This window comes from Oncorhynchus gorbuscha, linkage group LG05 (genome assembly GCF_021184085.1).
Source record: "Oncorhynchus gorbuscha isolate QuinsamMale2020 ecotype Even-year linkage group LG05, OgorEven_v1.0, whole genome shotgun sequence".
In the NCBI taxonomy this organism is placed as follows: Eukaryota; Metazoa; Chordata; class Actinopteri; order Salmoniformes; family Salmonidae; genus Oncorhynchus; species Oncorhynchus gorbuscha.
In genome coordinates, this window is record NC_060177.1 from 83,551,833 (window position 1) to 83,569,886 (window position 18,054).

An 18,054-nucleotide genomic window follows, 5' to 3' on the forward strand; every position below is an offset into this window, starting at 1 on the left:
TCAGACTGAAATTAGTGCATTGCTACTCAGACTGAAATTAGTGCATTGCTACTCAGACTGAAATTAGTGCATTGCTACTCAGACTGAAATTAGTATATTGCTACTCAGACTGAAATTAGTGCATTGCTACTCAGACTCGCGCATTGCTACTCAGACTCGCGCATTGCTACTCAGACTCGCGCATTGCTACTCAGACTCGCGCTTTGCTACTCAGACTCGCGCATTGCTACTCACTCAGATTAGCGCATTGCTACTCACTCAGATTAGCGCATTGCTACTCACTACAGATTAGCGCATTGCTACTCACTCAGATTAGCGCATTGCTACTCACTCAGATTAGCGCATTGCTACTCACTCAGATTAGCGCATTGCTACTCACTCAGATTAGCGCATTGCTACTCACTCAGATTAGCGCATTGCTACTCACTCAGATTAGCGCATTGCTACTCACTCAGATTAGCGCATTGCTACTCACTCAGATTAGCGCATTGCTACTCACTCAGATTAGCGCATTGCTACTCACTCAGATTAGCGCATTGCTACTCACTCAGATTAGCGCATTGCTACTCACTCAGATTAGCGCTACTTGCTACTCACTCACTCAGATTAGCGCATTGCTACTCACTCAGATTAGCGCATTGCTACTCAGACTCAGATTAGCGCATTGCTACTCAGACTCAGATTAGCGCATTGCTACTCAGACTCAGATTAGCGCATTGCTACTCAGACTCAGATTAGCGCATTGCTACTCAGACTCAGATTAGCGCATTGCTACTCAGACTCAGATTAGCGCATTGCTACTCAGACTCAGATTAGCGCATTGCTACTCAGACTCAGATTAGCGCATTGCTACTCAGACTCAGATTAGCGCATTGCTACTGTCACGAACCGGCTCAAAGCCCGTAACAAAGGGAGACAACGTGGAGATAAGGAGTATCAAAATCTATATTTATTAACTAAAGCAACTAAGGAAAATATACAATGGTGTGTGCAATCAGTAATCAGTAGTGTAAGTGAGTGTTTTGCATGCATGAATGTGATAATGCAGGGTGTTGAAAGGTGCCAAAGCAAACAAACAAAAGGCCACCAAGAACCACAACACAATCTACATAAGGTGTCTGCATGGAGAGAGTCTCCTCCATGAATGTGGAAGAGGTCTATTTATCCTGGGAGACACCTGGCCCAGGTGTTTCCCATGTAGCTGACGACCCTCTCAACTCCGCCCACCGGCATCCTAATAAGGAAACAAGAACAAAGACAGAATACGGCAGACAGAGTGGGAGGGTCGTCACATTCCCCCCCATAAAACTGGGGACCAACAAGGACCCCGGAACAACATACCAGCCTCCCGCCTCCCAAATTGAACACAGGCCTCCCAAATTGACACAGGCCTCCCAAATTGACACAGGCCTCCCAAATTGACACAGGCCTCCCAAATTGACACAGGCCTCCCAAATTGACACAGGCCTCCCAAATTGACACAGGCCTCCCAAATTGACACAGGCCTCCCAAATTGACACAGGCCTCCCAAATTGACACAGGCCTCCCAAATTGACACAGGCCTCCCAAATTGACACAGGCCTCCCAAATTGACACAGGCCTCCCAAATTGACAAGGCCTCCCATTGACACAGGCCTCCCAAATTGACACAGGCCTCCCAAATTGACACCTCCCAGGCCTCCCAAATTGACACAGGCCTCCCAAATTGACACAGGCCTCCCAAATTGACACAGGCCTCCCAAATTGACACAGGCCTCCCAAATTGACACAGGCCTCCCAAATTGACACAGGCCTCCCAAATTGACACAGGCCTCCCAAATTGACACAGGCCTCCCAAATTGACACAGGCCTCCCAAATTGACACAGGCCTCCCAAATTGACACAGGCCTCCCAAATTGACACAGGCCTCCCAAATTGACCCCAAATTGACACAGGCCTCCCAAATTGACACAGGCCTCCCAAATTGACACAGGCCTCCCAAATTGACACAGGCCTCCCAAATTGACACAGGCCTCCCAAATTGACACAGGCCTCCCAAATTGACACAGGCCTCCCAAATTGACACAGGCCTCCCAAATTGACACAGGCCTCCCAAATTGACACAGGCCTCCCAAATTGACACAGGCCTCCCAAATTGACACAGGCCTCCCAAATTGACACAGGCCTCCCAAATTGACACAGGCCTCCCAAATTGACACAGGCCTCCCAAATTGGCCTCCCGCGTCCCAAATTGACACAGGCCTCCCGCGTCCCAAATTGACACAGGCCTCCCGCGTCCCAAATTGACACAGGCCTCCCGCGTCCCAAATTGACACAGGCCTCCCGCGTCCCAAATTGACACAGGCCTCCCGCGTCCCAAATTGACACAGGCCTCCCGCGTCCCAAATTGACACAGGCCTCCCGCGTCCCAAATTGACACAGGCCTCCCGCGTCCCAAATTGACACAGGCCTCCCGCGTCCCAAATTGACACAGGCCTCCCGCGTCCCAAATTGACACAGGCCTCCCGCGTCCCAAATTGACACAGGCCTCCCGCGTCCCAAATTGACACAGGCCTCCCGCGTCCCAAATTGACACAGGCCTCCCGCGTCCCAAATTGACACAGGCCTCCCGCGTCCCAAATTGACACAGGCCTCCCCAAATTGACACAGGCCTCCCAAAAATTGACACAGGCCTCCCGCGTCCCAAATTGACACAGGCCTCCCGCGTCCCAAATTGACACAGGCCTCCCGCGTCCCAAATTGACACAGGCCTCCCGCGTCCCAAATTGACACAGGCCTCCCGCGTCCCAAATTGACACAGGCCTCCCGCGTCCCAAATTGACACAGGCCTCCCGCGTCCCAAATTGACACAGGCCTCCCGCGTCCCAAATTGACACAGGCCTCCCGCGTCCCAAATTGACACAGGCCTCCCGCGTCCCAAATTGACACAGGCCTCCCAAAATTGACACAGGCCTCCCGCGTCCCAAATTGACACAGGCCTCCCGCGTCCCAAATTGACACAGGCCTCCCGCGTCCCAAATTGACACAGGCCTCCCGCGTCCCAAATTGACACAGGCCTCCCGCGTCCCAAATTGACACAGGCCTCCCGCGTCCCAAATTGACACAGGCCTCCCGCGTCCCAAATTTACACAGGCCTCCCACGTCCCAAATTGGTGAGGGGTTATGTGTTCACACCTCCACCTGCCCCAACCAACCTCCTTCTCCTCAGACCTCAGCAACCTTTGCGCATAGGAAGCAATATTTAAGAGGAAAGAAGAACACAAGACCAGGAGGGAACAGACAGGAAAGATAGAACATGACAACCCGAAACAATGGTCAGTCATGTAAACATTCAGGAACATGGCACAAAAGACCAACAGCTACAAACTCCAACGAAAAGAACATCAGGGTCCTTCTTAATTTTTTCAACTCCCAACGATTCATAGTCACTTCCAACGATTCATAGTCACTTCCAACGATTCATAGTCACTTCCAACGATTCATAGTCACTTCCAACGATTCATAGTCACTTCCAACGATTCATAGTCACTTCCAACGATTCATAGTCACTTCCAACAATTCATAGTCACTTCCAACAATTCATAGTCACTTCCAACAATTCATAGTCACTTCCAACAATTCATAGTCACTTCCAACAATTCATAGTCACTTCCAACAATTCATAGTCACTTCCAACAATTCATAGTCACTTCCAACAATTCATAGTCACTTCCAACAATTCATAGTCACTTCCAACAATTCATAGTCACTTCCAACAATTCATAGTCACTTCCAACAATTCATAGTCACTTCCAACAATTCATAGTCACTTCCAACAATTCATAGTCACTTCCAACAATTCATAGTCACTTCCAACGAAACAGAATTTCACTAATTTCAATCATTTAAACTTGTAGTGTTCAGCGATCTTCAACAGCTGTTCTTAAGTACATAATTCTAACAGGTCCTCTGATGGAAAGCGAATGAACTTGTATACATGAGACACCATAGTCATAAGTAAGTAATCTTGCTCAACCCCTCTGCTGAGCACATCAGACCACAACCAGAGAAATGACAATCACCCTGAGCACCACAGGAGATGAGATACGGAGCTTCCCCAAAACCTACAATAACTCAAACCTAGTCTTCGTGCAGATTTGCGGTGGGTATTTACGCACTGTAGCCCGCTGGCAAGGAAATAGAACTCCCCAGCATGCTGGCAAATTCCACCAAGCCACGGACGTGCCCCCGAGACTGCTCAGTCCACAGACACCACACAAAAATAACAAACATTTAACCATGCCCAACATGTCCAAAATTGAAACACGTCGCTAAGCCTATCAGGGGAAAAAGGCTACAGCTCCGGGTAGCAAGTTCCACTACCCTACACAAATCTCCTACCGAGGTACACAGCCGATTTACTCACCTCCTCAGACTGACTTCCCAACAGAGAGTAGAACAAGAGTTTCCATGCTAGGCAAGGCCTGGAAACTAACCATTACTCTCTCCAACGCAGCACACAAACCAAACAACAAAGGCAACCAATACTGGGCAGATCACACTCAAACACCATATTCAAACCAAACACGTACCTCCACGGTCTCCCAAACCAATAGTTCAAAGATCCCGGATGAGCACCCACTTGTCACGAACCGGCTCAAAGCCCGTAACAAAGGGAGACAACGTGGAGATAAGGAGTATCAAAATCTATATTTATTAACTAAAGCAACTAAGGAAAATATACAATGGTGTGTGCAATCAGTAATCAGTAGTGTAAGTGAGTGTTTTGCATGCATGAATGTGATAATGCAGGGTGTTGAAAGGTGCCAAAGCAAACAAACAAACAAAAGGCCACCAAGAACCACAACACAATCTACATAAGGTGTCTGCATGGAGAGAGTCTCCTCCATGAATGTGGAAGAGGTCTATTTATCCTGGGAGACACCTGGCCCAGGTGTTTCCCATGTAGCTGACGACCCTCTCAACTCCGCCCACCGGCATCCTAATAAGGAAACAAGAACAAAGACAGAATACGGCAGACAGAGTGGGAGGGTCGTCACACTACTCAGACTCAGATGGGTGTTTTGCTACTCAGACTCAGAGAGATGCCGGTTTTGGGGTGACGATAGGTATGCTATATCAGTAAAAAACAAACATTAAAGGTTGGCCAATTTATAGCCGTCCAAATGTGTTGAGCACTCAGAAAAAGAATGGTTTGGGCTTCAGTATTTGCTTAGTGCTTAGCTTTGGCATACCTACCTTAACGTAGCCCTGTTCCTAACTCCAGGTACAGTATATCAAAAACAACATTGGGTTTGTATTCATTAGAAACCCTCATTGTCTGTCATGTTTCAATCAATTCCCTAATGAATACGACCCTGTCAAAAGACTGTAGTCAATTACATGTTGATTCACCTACCTTGCCTCCATCGTTCATGTCCCAGCCACAGTTCTTGACCCCCAGGGCAGCGTGTGTCACTGAGGCGTCCAGACAGATGATTGGGAGGCCGTAGATGGTATGGAGCACCCGGGGCTCCAGGTCCTCAGGGGCCAGCAGGTACACTGTCTCCCCAGCAGAGAGGGTCACCGTGGGGCTACTGTCTACTCCTCTCCCCTCAGCCCCTGGTACTAGGACCATAGACTCCTCCTGTGACCAGAGCCACTGTTAGAAAAATGAATACTTTATTCAGCCTGCTGATTAGACTTCTCACTCCATGTGACAGTAAAGTACGTCACATATGAAAAGTCCAGTTGCACTGCTAATGAACTAATATGGTATATAATGGATTGACTGTGACAGATAGAGGAATTCAAATATGAGAAATCACAACAGCAGACTGGATCAATGTAGACACGATATCATTACATCGGGGGATTCTATCATAATCCTCTTTCAAATGATCAAGCTGAGAGAGAGAGACAGACAGACAGAGAGAGAGACAGACAGACAGAGAGAGAGACAGACAGAGAGAGAGAGAGAGAGAGAGAGAGAGAGAGAGAGAGACCTAGAGAGAGAAAGAAAGAGTGAGAGAGAAAGAAAGAGTGAGAGACAGACAGAGAGAGAGAGAGAGAGAGAGAGAGAGAGAGAGAGAGAGAGAGAGAGAGAGAGAGAGAGAGAGAGAGAGAGAGAGAGAGAGAGTGAGAGAGTGAGAGAGAAAGAGAGACAATGTAATCATATGTTTCCCATGCCAATTTAGCCCTTTGAATTGAAAGTGAATTGAATTGAGAGAGAGACACAGGTTTGGGCAGCGTGGCCTGGCAGAGGGTCCTCCAGTAGCCCGTCAACAGGCTGGTCCAGCCGGAAGTCTAGCCCAGCAGCTAAGGTGGGGCTCTCCAGGCTCAGAGCCAGGGTGTGTGGACCCTCCCAGGGATCTGGAACCCTGCTATGTGCTGCAAATCATGTGTGAAACACAAACAAACTCTGGCTGAAACTAATCCTGGACTTGCATGAGTAGCAAGTCCAAGATCCAAGACCAGAGTACCAGATGCAGCAGCCAGAGTCACGTGGAACCCTTTGCCCAGCTAGCTTGCTAATGTGGAATGTGTGTCTTGCAAATCACACCCTGAAACTGTTATTTCCAAGTCTTGTGAAAGCAAAATGTTTTCTGTACAATTCCCAGAAAAGGCTAGCCAGTGGAATAGCCATTAAGTTGACTGGAGAGTTGAGGACCCCCACTCACCATGGCCATAGGAAGCCACACCAGACGTGACTGATGTGAGTTCTGGGGCTGAGGTCTGCAGTCAAGTGGGCTGGGCCTAAGGAAGTGGGCCTCAGGAAGGGGGGTGCAGAGTCCTAGTGGAGGGTGTCCCACAGTCTCATATCCCCTGATGTGTACCTGGGGGGGACGGAAAACAACGTTACACAACACGAGGGATTATATTAACATTAAAGAGATTCGCAATATAGTGAATAGAAGCCTAAAACAGTCACTTTTTACGAAGCATTGATGCATACTGCTCAAGAGGACCAGGCAGATATCAGTTATGGCCTACAGTAGCTCTAAGCAGATATAACTAGCTCATCCTAGCTTTAGACAGTCCTCTCTCTGCACATGCATAGAAACACCAAATGCTTCCCAAGTTTCCCATTTGCAGCTTAGTCAATTGGAGACATGCAGAGTTGAGTGAGGTAGCAGCTGAGTTCCTCACAGTCGGCATGAGAATAGCCATGAGACAAGCTACCCCAGGTCCACCCCAGCACCAGCTGCCCTGGGCTGTCTCAGACGGACAGAGCTCCTCTACGGTGCTGGAACCTGGATGTGGGTCAGGACTGGTGCTGGGTTGGGCTGTTGGAGAGAGCTGCAAGAGAGATAACCACAGAGAGTAGCACCAAAGGGCTGCCAGATAAACCCTTTCAACTAGTTTGCTACCAATGACACTGTGGCACAAACAAGATGGTAAGATAGCTAGCTTCAACTCCCCAATTTACATGCTACAATCACTTATACCACTTCAGCTAGCTACTGTACCACCCACTTCACTGAGCATCGGTCTCCCAGCATGAGGAAATGGGACAGACAGACAGACAGAGGGAGAAAGGAAGCTAAAACTCTCCATCTGACATCTCAGGGTTTGTCAGGAAGGTAACAACACTCAACATAATTAGTGCATCGTCCTTCAGCCAAGAATCAACAGGAAAAATCCATGCCTTTCCCTCTTCCAAGCAATGAAACGTTTGATGTAGCAATTTTAGACAAGATCAAAGCACAACCTGCAGTTCTGCTTCCTCAGTGCATCTACAAGATACTGTATGAAGGTGAGAGAAATATTTGATCAGTTTGCCTCGAAAAAACACTGGGGGAAAAAAAAGTCAGCTAAAACTCAACCCTGGTTATACAAGAATCTCATAGTGACGCATAGTATCTTATAAAATTCAGTGATGCAAATCGAATTAAGTCAAATGTTATTTGTCCACACACGCCGAATACAATTAGTGTATACTTTACTGTGAAATGCTTGCTTACGAGACCTTCCCAAAGATGCAGAGTTTCAAAATAATAAAATATTAACACAAGGAATAAAATACAGAAGAACAGAGCTATGTACAGGGAGTACCAGTACCAGATCAATGTGGAGCTATATACAGGGAGTACCAGTACCAGATCAATGTGGAGCTTTATATAGGGAGTACCAGATCAATGTGGAGCTATATACAGGGAGTACCAGATCAATGTGGAGCTATATACAGGGAGTACCAGATCAATGTGGAGCTTTATATAGGGAGTACCAGTACCAGATCAATGTGGAGCTATATACAGGGAGTACCAGATCAATGTGGAGCTTTATATAGGGAGTACCAGGACCAGATCAATGTGGAGATATATACAGGGAGTACCAGTACCAGATCAATGTGGAGCTTTATATAGGGAGTACCAGATCAATGTGGAGCTATATACAGGGAGTACCAGATCAATGTGGAGCTTTATATAGGGAGTACCAGGACCAGATCAATGTGGAGATATATACAGGGAGTACCAGATCAATGTGGAGCTATATACAGGGAGTACCAGATCAATGTGGAGCTATATACAGGGAGTACCAGTACCAGATCAATGTGGAGCTATATACAGGGAATACCAGTACCAGATCAATGTGGAGCTATATACAGGGAATACCAGTACCAGATCAATGTGGAGCTATATACAGGGAATACCAGTACCAGATCAATGTGGAGTTATATACAGGGAGTACAAGTACCAGATCAATGTGAAGCTATATACAGAGAATACCACTACCAGATGAATGAGAAGCTATATACAGGGAGTACCAGTACCAGATCAATGTGAAGATATATACAGGGAGTACCAGTACCAGATCAATGTGAAGCTATATACAGAGAATACCACTACCAGATTAATGAGAAGCTATATACAGGGAGTACCAGTACCAGATCAATGTGGAGATATATACAGGGTGTACCAGATCAATGTGGAGCTATATACAGGGAGTACCAGTACCAGATCAATGTGGAGCTATATACAGGGAATACCAGTACCAGATCAATGTGGAGCTATATACAGGGAATACCAGTACCAGATCAATGTGGAGCTATATACAGGGAATACCAGTACCAGATCAATGTGGAGCTATATACAGGGAATACCAGTACCAGATCAATGTGGAGTTATATACAGGGAGTACAAGTACCAGATCAATGTGAAGCTATATACAGAGAATACCACTACCAGATGAATGAGAAGCTATATACAGGGAGTACCAGTACCAGATCAATGTGCATGTGTACGAGGTATTTGAGGTAGACATGTACATGAAGACAGGGTGAAGTGACAAGGCATCAGGATAGATAATAATAAGGTATTTGAGGTAGATATGTACATGAAGGCAGGGTAAAGTGACTAGGCATCAGGATAGATAATAATAAGGTATTTGAGGTAGACATGTACATGAAGGCAGGGTAAAGTGACTAGGCATTAGGATAGATAATAATAAGGTATTTGAGGTAGATATGTACATGAAGGCAGGGTAAAGTGACTAGGCATCAGGATAGATAATAATAAGGTATTTGAGGTTGATATGTACATGAAGGCAGGGTAAAGTGACTAGGCATCAGGATAGATAATAATAAGGTATTTGAGGTAGATATGTACATGAAGGCAGGGTAAAGTGACTTGACATCAGGATAGATAATAATAAGCTATTTGAGGTAGATATGTACATGAAGGCAGGGTAAAGTGACTTGACATCAGGATAGATAATAATAAGCTATTTGAGGTTGATATGTAAATGAAGGCAGGGTAAAGTGACTAGACATCAGGAAAGATGATAATAAGAGTAAAATAAAGAACAGAGGCACAGCAGCAAATTATGTTTAACAAGGCACAATTGTTAATTGAAATCCATTCCAGGTGACTACCTCATGAAGCTGGTTGAGAGAATGCCAAGTGTGCAAAGCTGTCAACATGGCAAAGGGTGGCCACTTTGAAGAATCTCAAATATAAAATATATTTCTTTAACACTTTTTGTTACTACATGATTCCATATGTGTTATTTCATAGTTTGTATGTCTTCACTATTATTCTACAACGTAGACAATAGTAAAAATAAAGAAAAACCCTTGAATGAGAAGGTGTGTCCAAACTTTTGCCTGGGTGGCTGGAGTCTTTGGCAATTCTTCGAGCCTTCCTCTGGCACCGCCTGATATAGAGGTCCTGGATGGCACAGAACTCGGCCCAGCGATGTGCTAGGCTGTCCGCATCACCCTATGTTGCACTTTGCAGTCAAGGGTGGTGCATTTACCATACCAAGCGGTGATGCAGCCAGTAAAGATGCTCTCGATGGTGTAGCTGTAAAACCTTTTGAGGATCTAAGGGCCTATGCCAAATATTTTCAGCCTCCTGAGGGGGAAGACATGATATTCTGGGTGAATACAATTTGCTGCAGCAGGCAGCCCTCTGTCTCTGTACGTAGGGAATAGAGTGCCTTTTGGGACCCAGCCAGAGTTCACCGGCGCCAGAGGAGAATTTAATCAGACCACTCCCTGTGGGCCTCAGCCTCCTGAAACAACATTTAACAGACTCATTTCAGCAGCTCAAGTCACGCTATCATCCTACTGTACACCGGACCCAGTTGAATTTAAGTAGCTTACTTCATGTGAGAATCCATAGCTATAAGGGACATAATATAGAGGCTGAAGTCTATTGTGTTTTCACAACAGGTTGAATTAAAAGAACATGAAAAAAAGGAGTTCAAAGACAAGTGGTGGTCTCTTTTAGTACAGAGTCAAAACAGCAGCTCAATGTCTATTGATCTCCCTTCATTAGGCTGGAAATGTGCTGATCAACACAGCTGCTTGCCCCTTCTAACACTGAAAACAGGTCATATACTGTATATCTTACATCACACAGCACCTTCTCAAAGGTCATACGGCAGTTAGCTGATTGATCCAACACGATTCTAGGAGTAGGAAGACATGCAAGTCGAAATGTTGTTTATCGGGGTCCTTGCAATTACAATGTTATTACTACAATGAATACTGTATAGTTACACATGTTTAAGTTAATACTGTATTATGACACAGGTTTAAGTTAATATTGTATAGTTACACAGGTTTAAGTTAATACTGTATTATTATACAGATTTAAGTTAATATTGTATAGTTACACAGGTTTAAGTTAATATTGTATAGTTACACAGGTTTAAGGGCAAATTCAGATGAAGTGTTATCTAAAAAAATGCATTGAGTTAAAGTGCCACACACACAGCCAAGCAGTCAGACACACACCCCTATCAAGCCAAGCCGTCTCCTACCTCCCAGTTGGAGCGTACAGTGTTCTCAGAATTCCTGCAGTCTCGTAGTGTGTTCTTCCAACAGGGGGAGTCAGAGACAGCGGTACCGTGGTGATAACCATTCTCCAGACACATCCTAAATGACAACACATCGTCCTACGTCAGGACGGCCCACGCCGTGGAACCTATGGAAGCATATTGAGTGATCATCACTAGGTACAACAAAGTAGAACGGTGTACTTATACTACACATCTTGCTGACCTGGAGAGGATATTGCAGGGGACATGTTGGATAGTGGTCATCATCACTTACTAGGAGGGCCTTACGTCACATTAGGGTTGCACAAAACAGTGTGCGGTCTGTTCAGGTCTGCTTATGCTTCAAGTGAAAACAGAGTAGTCTCTGAGTTTTATATAACTGACGGATCTGATCATGATCTTAGTTTACCTGAGCACATCATCCCAACTCTGTCCGTCTGAGATATTGGAATATATTCGGGGCTAACTCATAGGGCGACTCAAAGTCAAAGAAGGGAATGTCATTTATCTCATTCTGCAAAAAAATAAGTAAATCAGCAATGAAATTGATTTCCACTTAATGAAGTGGTAGGTAGGCTACCTCTACTGGTGGAATTGTCATGATCATCCTCGACATCATCTTACCAGGTTTTGAATGAATTGATCCACCAATTTGTTTGCCTTGTTAACTTTCACACTGTGGTATTGTCTCTTCCTTCGTATCCTCTCCTCTTGAATCCTCTCCAACAAGGGACTGGTCCTTCCACCAAGCAAGCCCTCGGGCTATCGATACATTGTGGTTGGTCCTCTTCTCGTTCACTGTTCCCCTGTAAAGTTGCAGATGACACATGCTTCTGTCTTCTTTCTGGTCCACTTATGTTTTCACAAAACATCTTATTTTTAGAGACCTCCCGACTTGGTTGGCCAAGAGAGTCACCATTGGAGTTTGGTTGCTCGTCGTTTATATGAAATCAAATTGTATTTGTCACATGCACCGAATACAACAAGTCGTGGCCAAAAGTTTTGAGAATGACACAAATATGAATTTTCACGAAGTTTGCTGCTTCATTGTCTTTATATATTTTTGTCAGATGTTACTATGGAATACTGAAGTATAATTACAAGCATTTCATAAGTGTCAAAGACTTTTATTGACAATTACATTTTATTGACAATTACAGTATTTTTCAAGACCTCTGTAATCTGCCATGGCATGCTGTCAATTAACTTCTGGGCCACATCCTGACTAATGGCAGCCCATTCTTGCATAATCAATGCTTGGAGTTTGTCAGAATTTGTGGGGTTTTGTTTGTCCATCCGCCTCTTGAGGATTGACCACAAGTTCTCCATGGGATTAAGGTCTGGGGAGTTTCCTGGCCATGGACCCAAAACATCGATATTTTGTTCCCTGAGCCACTTAGTTATCACTTTTGCCTTATAGCAAGGTGCTCCATCGTGCTGGAAACGGCATTGTTCATCACCAAACTGTTCCTGGATGGTTTGGAGAAGTTGCTCTCGAAGGATGTGTTGGTACCATTCTTTATTCATGGCTGTGTTCTTAGGCAAAATTGTGAGTGAGCGCACTCCCTTGGCTGAGAAGCAACCCCACACATGAATGGTCTCAGGATGCTTTACTGTTGGCATGACACAGGACTGATGGTAGCGCCCACCTTGTCTTCTCCGGACAAGCTTTTTTCCAAATGCCCCAAACAATCGGAAAGGGGATTCATCAGAGAAAATGACTTTACCCCAGTCCTCAGCAGTCCAATCCCTGTAACTTTTGCAGAATATCAGTCCATCCCTGATGTTTATCCTGGAGAGAAGTGGCTTCTTTGTTGCCCTTCTTGACACCAGGCCATCCTCCAAAAGTCTTTGCCTCACTGTGCGTGCAGGTGCACTCACACCTGCCTGCTGCCATTCCTGAGCAAGTTCTGTACTGGTGGTGCCCCGATCCCGCAGCTGAATCAACTTTAGGAGACGGTCCTGGCGCTTGCTGGACTTTCTTGGGCGCCCTGAAGCTTTCACAACAATTGAACCGCTCTCCTTGAAGTTCTTGATGATCCGATAAATGGTTGATTTAGGTGCAATCTTACTGGCAGCAATATCCTTGCCTGTGAAGCCCTTTTTGTGCAAAGCAGTGATGACGGCACGTGTTTCCTTGCAGGTAACCATGGTTGACAGAGGAAGAACAATGATTCCAAGCACCACCCTCCTTTTACATTTACATTTAAGTCATTTAGCAGACGCTCTTATCCAGAGCGACTTACAAATTGGTGCATTCACCTTATGACATCCAGCGGAACAGTCACTTTACAATAGTGCAACTAAATCTTAAAGGGGGGGGTGAGAAGGATTACTTATCCTATCCTAGGTATTCCTTAAAGAGGTGGGGTTTCAGGTGTAGCCGGAAGGTGGTGATTGACTCCGCTGTCCTGGCGTCGTGAGGGAGTTTGTTCCACCATTGGGGGGCCAGAGCAGCGAACAGTTTTGACTGGGCTGAGCGGGAACTGTACTTCCTCAGTGGTAGGGAGGCGAGCAGGCCAGAGGTGGATGAACGCAGTGCCCTTGTTTGGGTGTAGGGCCTGATCAGAGCCTGGAGGTACTGAGGTGCCGTTCCCCTCACAGCTCCGTAGGCAAGCACCATGGTCTTGTAGCGGATGCGAGCTTCAACTGGAAGCCAGTGGGGAGAGCGGAGGAGCGGAGTGACGTGAGAGAACTTGGGAAGGTTGAACACCAGACGGGCTGCGGCGTTCTGGATGAGTTGTAGGGGTTTAATGGCACAGGCAGGGAGCCCAGCCAACAGCGAGTTGCAGTAATCCAGACGGGAGATGACAAGTGCCTGGATTAGGATCTGCGCCGCTTCCTGTGTGAGGCAGGGTCGTACTCTGCGGATGTTGTAGAGCATGAACCTACAGGAACGGGCCACCGCCTTGATGTTAGTTGAGAACGACAGGGTGTTGTCCAGGATCACTCCAAGGTTCTTAGCGCTCTGGGAGGAGGACACAATGGAGTTGTCAACCGTGATGGCGAGATCATGGAACGGGCAGTCCTTCCCCGGGAGGAAGAGCAGCTCCGTCTTGCCGAGGTTCAGCTTGAGGTGGTGATCTGTCATCCACACTGATATGTCTGCCAGACATGCAGAGATGCGATTCGAAGCTTCCAGTCTGTTATTCAAACTCAATCAGCATGTCAATGTGATCTCCAGCCTTGTCATCGTCAACACTCACACCTGTGTTAACGAGAGAATCACTGACATGATGTCAGCTGGTCCTTTTGTGGCAGGGCTGAAATGCAGTGGAAATGTTTTTTGGTGATTCAGTTCATTTGCATGACAAAGAGGGACTTTACAATTAATTGCAATCCATCTGATCACTCTTCATAACATTCTGGAGTATATGCAAATTGCCATCATACAAACTGAGGCAGCAGACTTTGTGAAAATTAATATTTGTGTCATTCTCAAAACTTTTGGCCAATACTGTACAAGCCCTTAACCAACAATGGAGAACTGTTTTTAAAAGTAAGTAAGAAATTATTTGCAAAAATATATATGAAAACTGAAGGAAAAAAGTAACACAATAAAATAACAATAACGAGTCTCTGTACAGGGGTACCGGTACCGAATCAATGTGCTGGTATGTTGTTTGTCAGTTCTTGCTTCAAACGCTCTGTAAACGCTGCCATATTTTCTACCATTGTTACAACAACATATATCTTTAACTTGTTATTTTTAGACAAAATAACAAAGCGATAGGGTTAACATTTTTGTAGCTAGCCCATTTCAAAACAAAAAAGAGTGAAGTCCTGTACCCAAACCTGTCCGACTAGAGACTTTGCTATCAGATTAGTTCCACAAAATGTAATTCTTCAGTTTATTATGGGCGCATCGGTCTGTAATAGTGGATTGTTTCATATTTGAATTTCAACAAAAAATAACGTGTACAATGAATAAAGTTTAAATGAAAATACACAATTATTAAAGAAAAAGGTTTATGATCCCGATTGTATACTTTCTAGGTACAGTACTCTCAAATGTATTATACTTATTATTTTAAATCCTATGATTATTCAACTAGACCTCTCTTTGACCATTATATCAAACAAAAGCCTATGCGGATAAAATGAGACGACGGTTTTTTAAGAGTTAATGATTACCTCTCTCTTTTGGGAGAATATGATGTAAACCCCTCACACCATGTGACTCTTTAATCATGAATAATATAAGAAAGAGAGAGAGCGAAACAACACAGTCCAGATCTGATCCGTACAGTAAAGAGGATCATATTGCCGATGAGTGGATAAGAGGAGGGGACAAGGACAGATAATAAATATAAATAGATTTTTTGAGAACATGTGCTGGCTCCCGATAGACCAGCCTCTGCCTCTACCCGGTGACTCAATTATATGTGCCCAAGGACCCTCACCATGCTCCGGGACCCAGTCGCTCGCCTCCCGCCTCCGGAGGATCGGGGACGAGATGGATAAAACCTGGACGGTTGGCTATCGAGACAACAGATATTACGATAAACTGGAGTTTAATAGAAAAGTCTACTGTAAACGTTTTGTATGCACAGCAATACAAATCACCGTCCTCATGCTCTTCATCAGAAAGCGACACCTGTAGGTGCGAGACACTGCAAAGACAAAACCAGCAACCGGTAAGCTTCACAGGTACGCGTCATCACTATTGCCACGTTCAAAACAACTGGGAACTCGGAAAAATACGAAGTCAAATCATGACGTCGGTAATCTTTTGGTCGGAAAGTCGGAGCATTAGAAAGAGGCCCGAGTTCCCGAGTTCGAATTCCGAGTGGAATGACCGTTCAAAAAAAAAAATCTCAATCGGAACTCGTTTTTGTCCGAGTTCCCAGTTGTTTTTGAACTCACTGAAGTCTGAAGTCGGAGATTTCGGAGTTCCCAGTTTCGAGTTGCTTTGAATGCAGCATATGAGTAAAGCAAACAAACTTGGTTGCGAGTATAGACGGTTGATTGTCAACTTTCCCCAACAATGTTCAGCAGGTAAATTGCGGTTATAAATATGTAACTATAGTTGGTGTAAGCTGTAGTTTATTTACAATTTGAGTATGTATAATTTAGTTATTCATAAGCAAAACTGTTGGACTATTCAAAGATAATGAAAAAAATCTAAATATGAACTAAATGTTTACAATGCACTAACGTTTGAATTTATTTATCCATTTTAGATGATCCCGAAGAGGAGAGAAAGCTGTCAGAATATTTGCACTGAGAAAATGGATGCCAGCCAGTCAGCCCCAGAGCGCCGAGGTCCAGCGTGCACACTGACATGTCATCATGATAAACATGCCACACATGCAGCAAGACTGTTAGGAACAGGGATTTGAAAAATAAGGAATCTGACCAAAATCAAAGGACATATATTATTTGTACTTTATGTTGGCTAAGGAAAATGTTGTGCTTCTGAATTCAGGTGACATAACATTATGTCACAGAGATTGAGTAACATTTTCAATTCAAAAAATACTTTAGGACATGTGGGTCTAAGATACAGTACTGCGTGAATACATTTCGCGGTACGCTTTTCCCCCATTTATTAGATCATTTGACTCATTGCTTTGAATTCATTTGTATTCAGATATGAATTGACGTAACTTTTATCATCACTCTCAATGTCTGGCGGTTCTTCCGAGTAAGGAACGGTGATGTCATTCTCCCCTGACGGTTACCAAAGGAAAAACGTACTTATATTGCCCACGCAACTGTCATACGTTGATGAATTTACACTTGAATTATCGATGCACTATATACGATGTCAATTACCTAACTGAAATATCCTATTGGTATGCAAAAACATACATTTAAGAATGCGTGCAGCCTACTTTTAGGTGCATTGTCTCTTGTGATGGGCATTCTTGGTGCTCAGTGGAACAATTGCACTGTACTTGTTAGATAAGCTTCTGTAATAATTATAGACCATGTCAAGTCTGGGCTCTACCATCACTACAGATGAAAATCCATTTTGATACGATTTTTTTCCTACCGTTTTTTTGTTTCTATAGTCATTTATTTTTATTAGATGGATAATGCTGTGGGCTGTATCAAATATTGATGACTGGAGAAAGGGGAATACATTAACTGTTACATTTCTTGGAACTTTTGAAATTGTCTTGGGGGCTCAGCATTTTGTAGCAGTGTTCATGCAGATAATGTTAATGAAACCGTGCAAGAAACCCTGTGCAAATATAAGGGCATGCTATTTATGTTTACAGTCATAAGCTGTTTTTATATATCACAAAAACTGTAGTTTTCAATTGCAGTGCTGAATCTGTGTCTTTTATAAAGAATGTGTTCTTTACATGCTATTTAAATATGTATTACATTGTGAATTCTGTGCTCAATCTAGATAATAAAAGTTTGAAAAGTAAAAATGCATTCATGCTATCATTATTATACAATGAGCAATATCGTGACAACATAAAACATTCGATAAATGCTGAACAATACTGCATAAATCATGGTTTAATTGGAAAGTCAGATACACAAATGAGACAACGCAACCTGTGACTTTTTCTATAAAGTTTTTGTATTTTAAATAATGTCATTAAACATAAGCTGAATCTACACTACAAATCAGGTGAAATGCATAAGTAACTAAATAAAACTAAATACATGAGCAAACAAGCAATTGTTGCACTGAGATACTACTATAGGTACCCTTTGCCAGAATACTAACCCATACCACATGGTGCTGGATCACACTGAGATACTACTATAGGTACCCTTTGCCAGAATACTAACCCATACCACATGGTGCTGGACCACATACTACTA

The 18,054-nt window shown here is 44.3% G+C and overlaps 1 protein-coding gene across 6 annotated transcripts in view; it reads right to left on the bottom strand.

Annotated features, from left to right (window-relative positions):
• The window catches only part of LOC124036581, a 41,712-nt gene extending 23,672 nt beyond the window's left edge, over positions 1-18,040 (bottom strand). Inside the window, exons 1-5 of one of the 6 annotated variants that reach the window (XM_046351328.1) lie at positions 15,669-18,040; positions 11,890-12,071; positions 11,248-11,411; positions 6,660-6,815; positions 5,399-5,641 (exon numbers count right to left, since the gene is read on the bottom strand). In XM_046351328.1, coding sequence (XP_046207284.1) covers positions 5,399-5,641; positions 6,660-6,815; positions 11,248-11,361 — 513 coding nt within the window. In that variant the 5' untranslated portion in view covers positions 11,362-11,411; positions 11,890-12,071; positions 15,669-18,040. Of the gene's footprint in view, positions 1-5,398; positions 5,642-6,659; positions 6,816-11,247; positions 11,412-11,845; positions 12,322-14,864 lie in introns of those variants that run through there. The other 5 variants (XM_046351331.1, XM_046351325.1, XM_046351329.1 and 2 more) reach the window with 5 other exon arrangements.
• Positions 18,041-18,054: the final 14 nt, after the last annotated feature.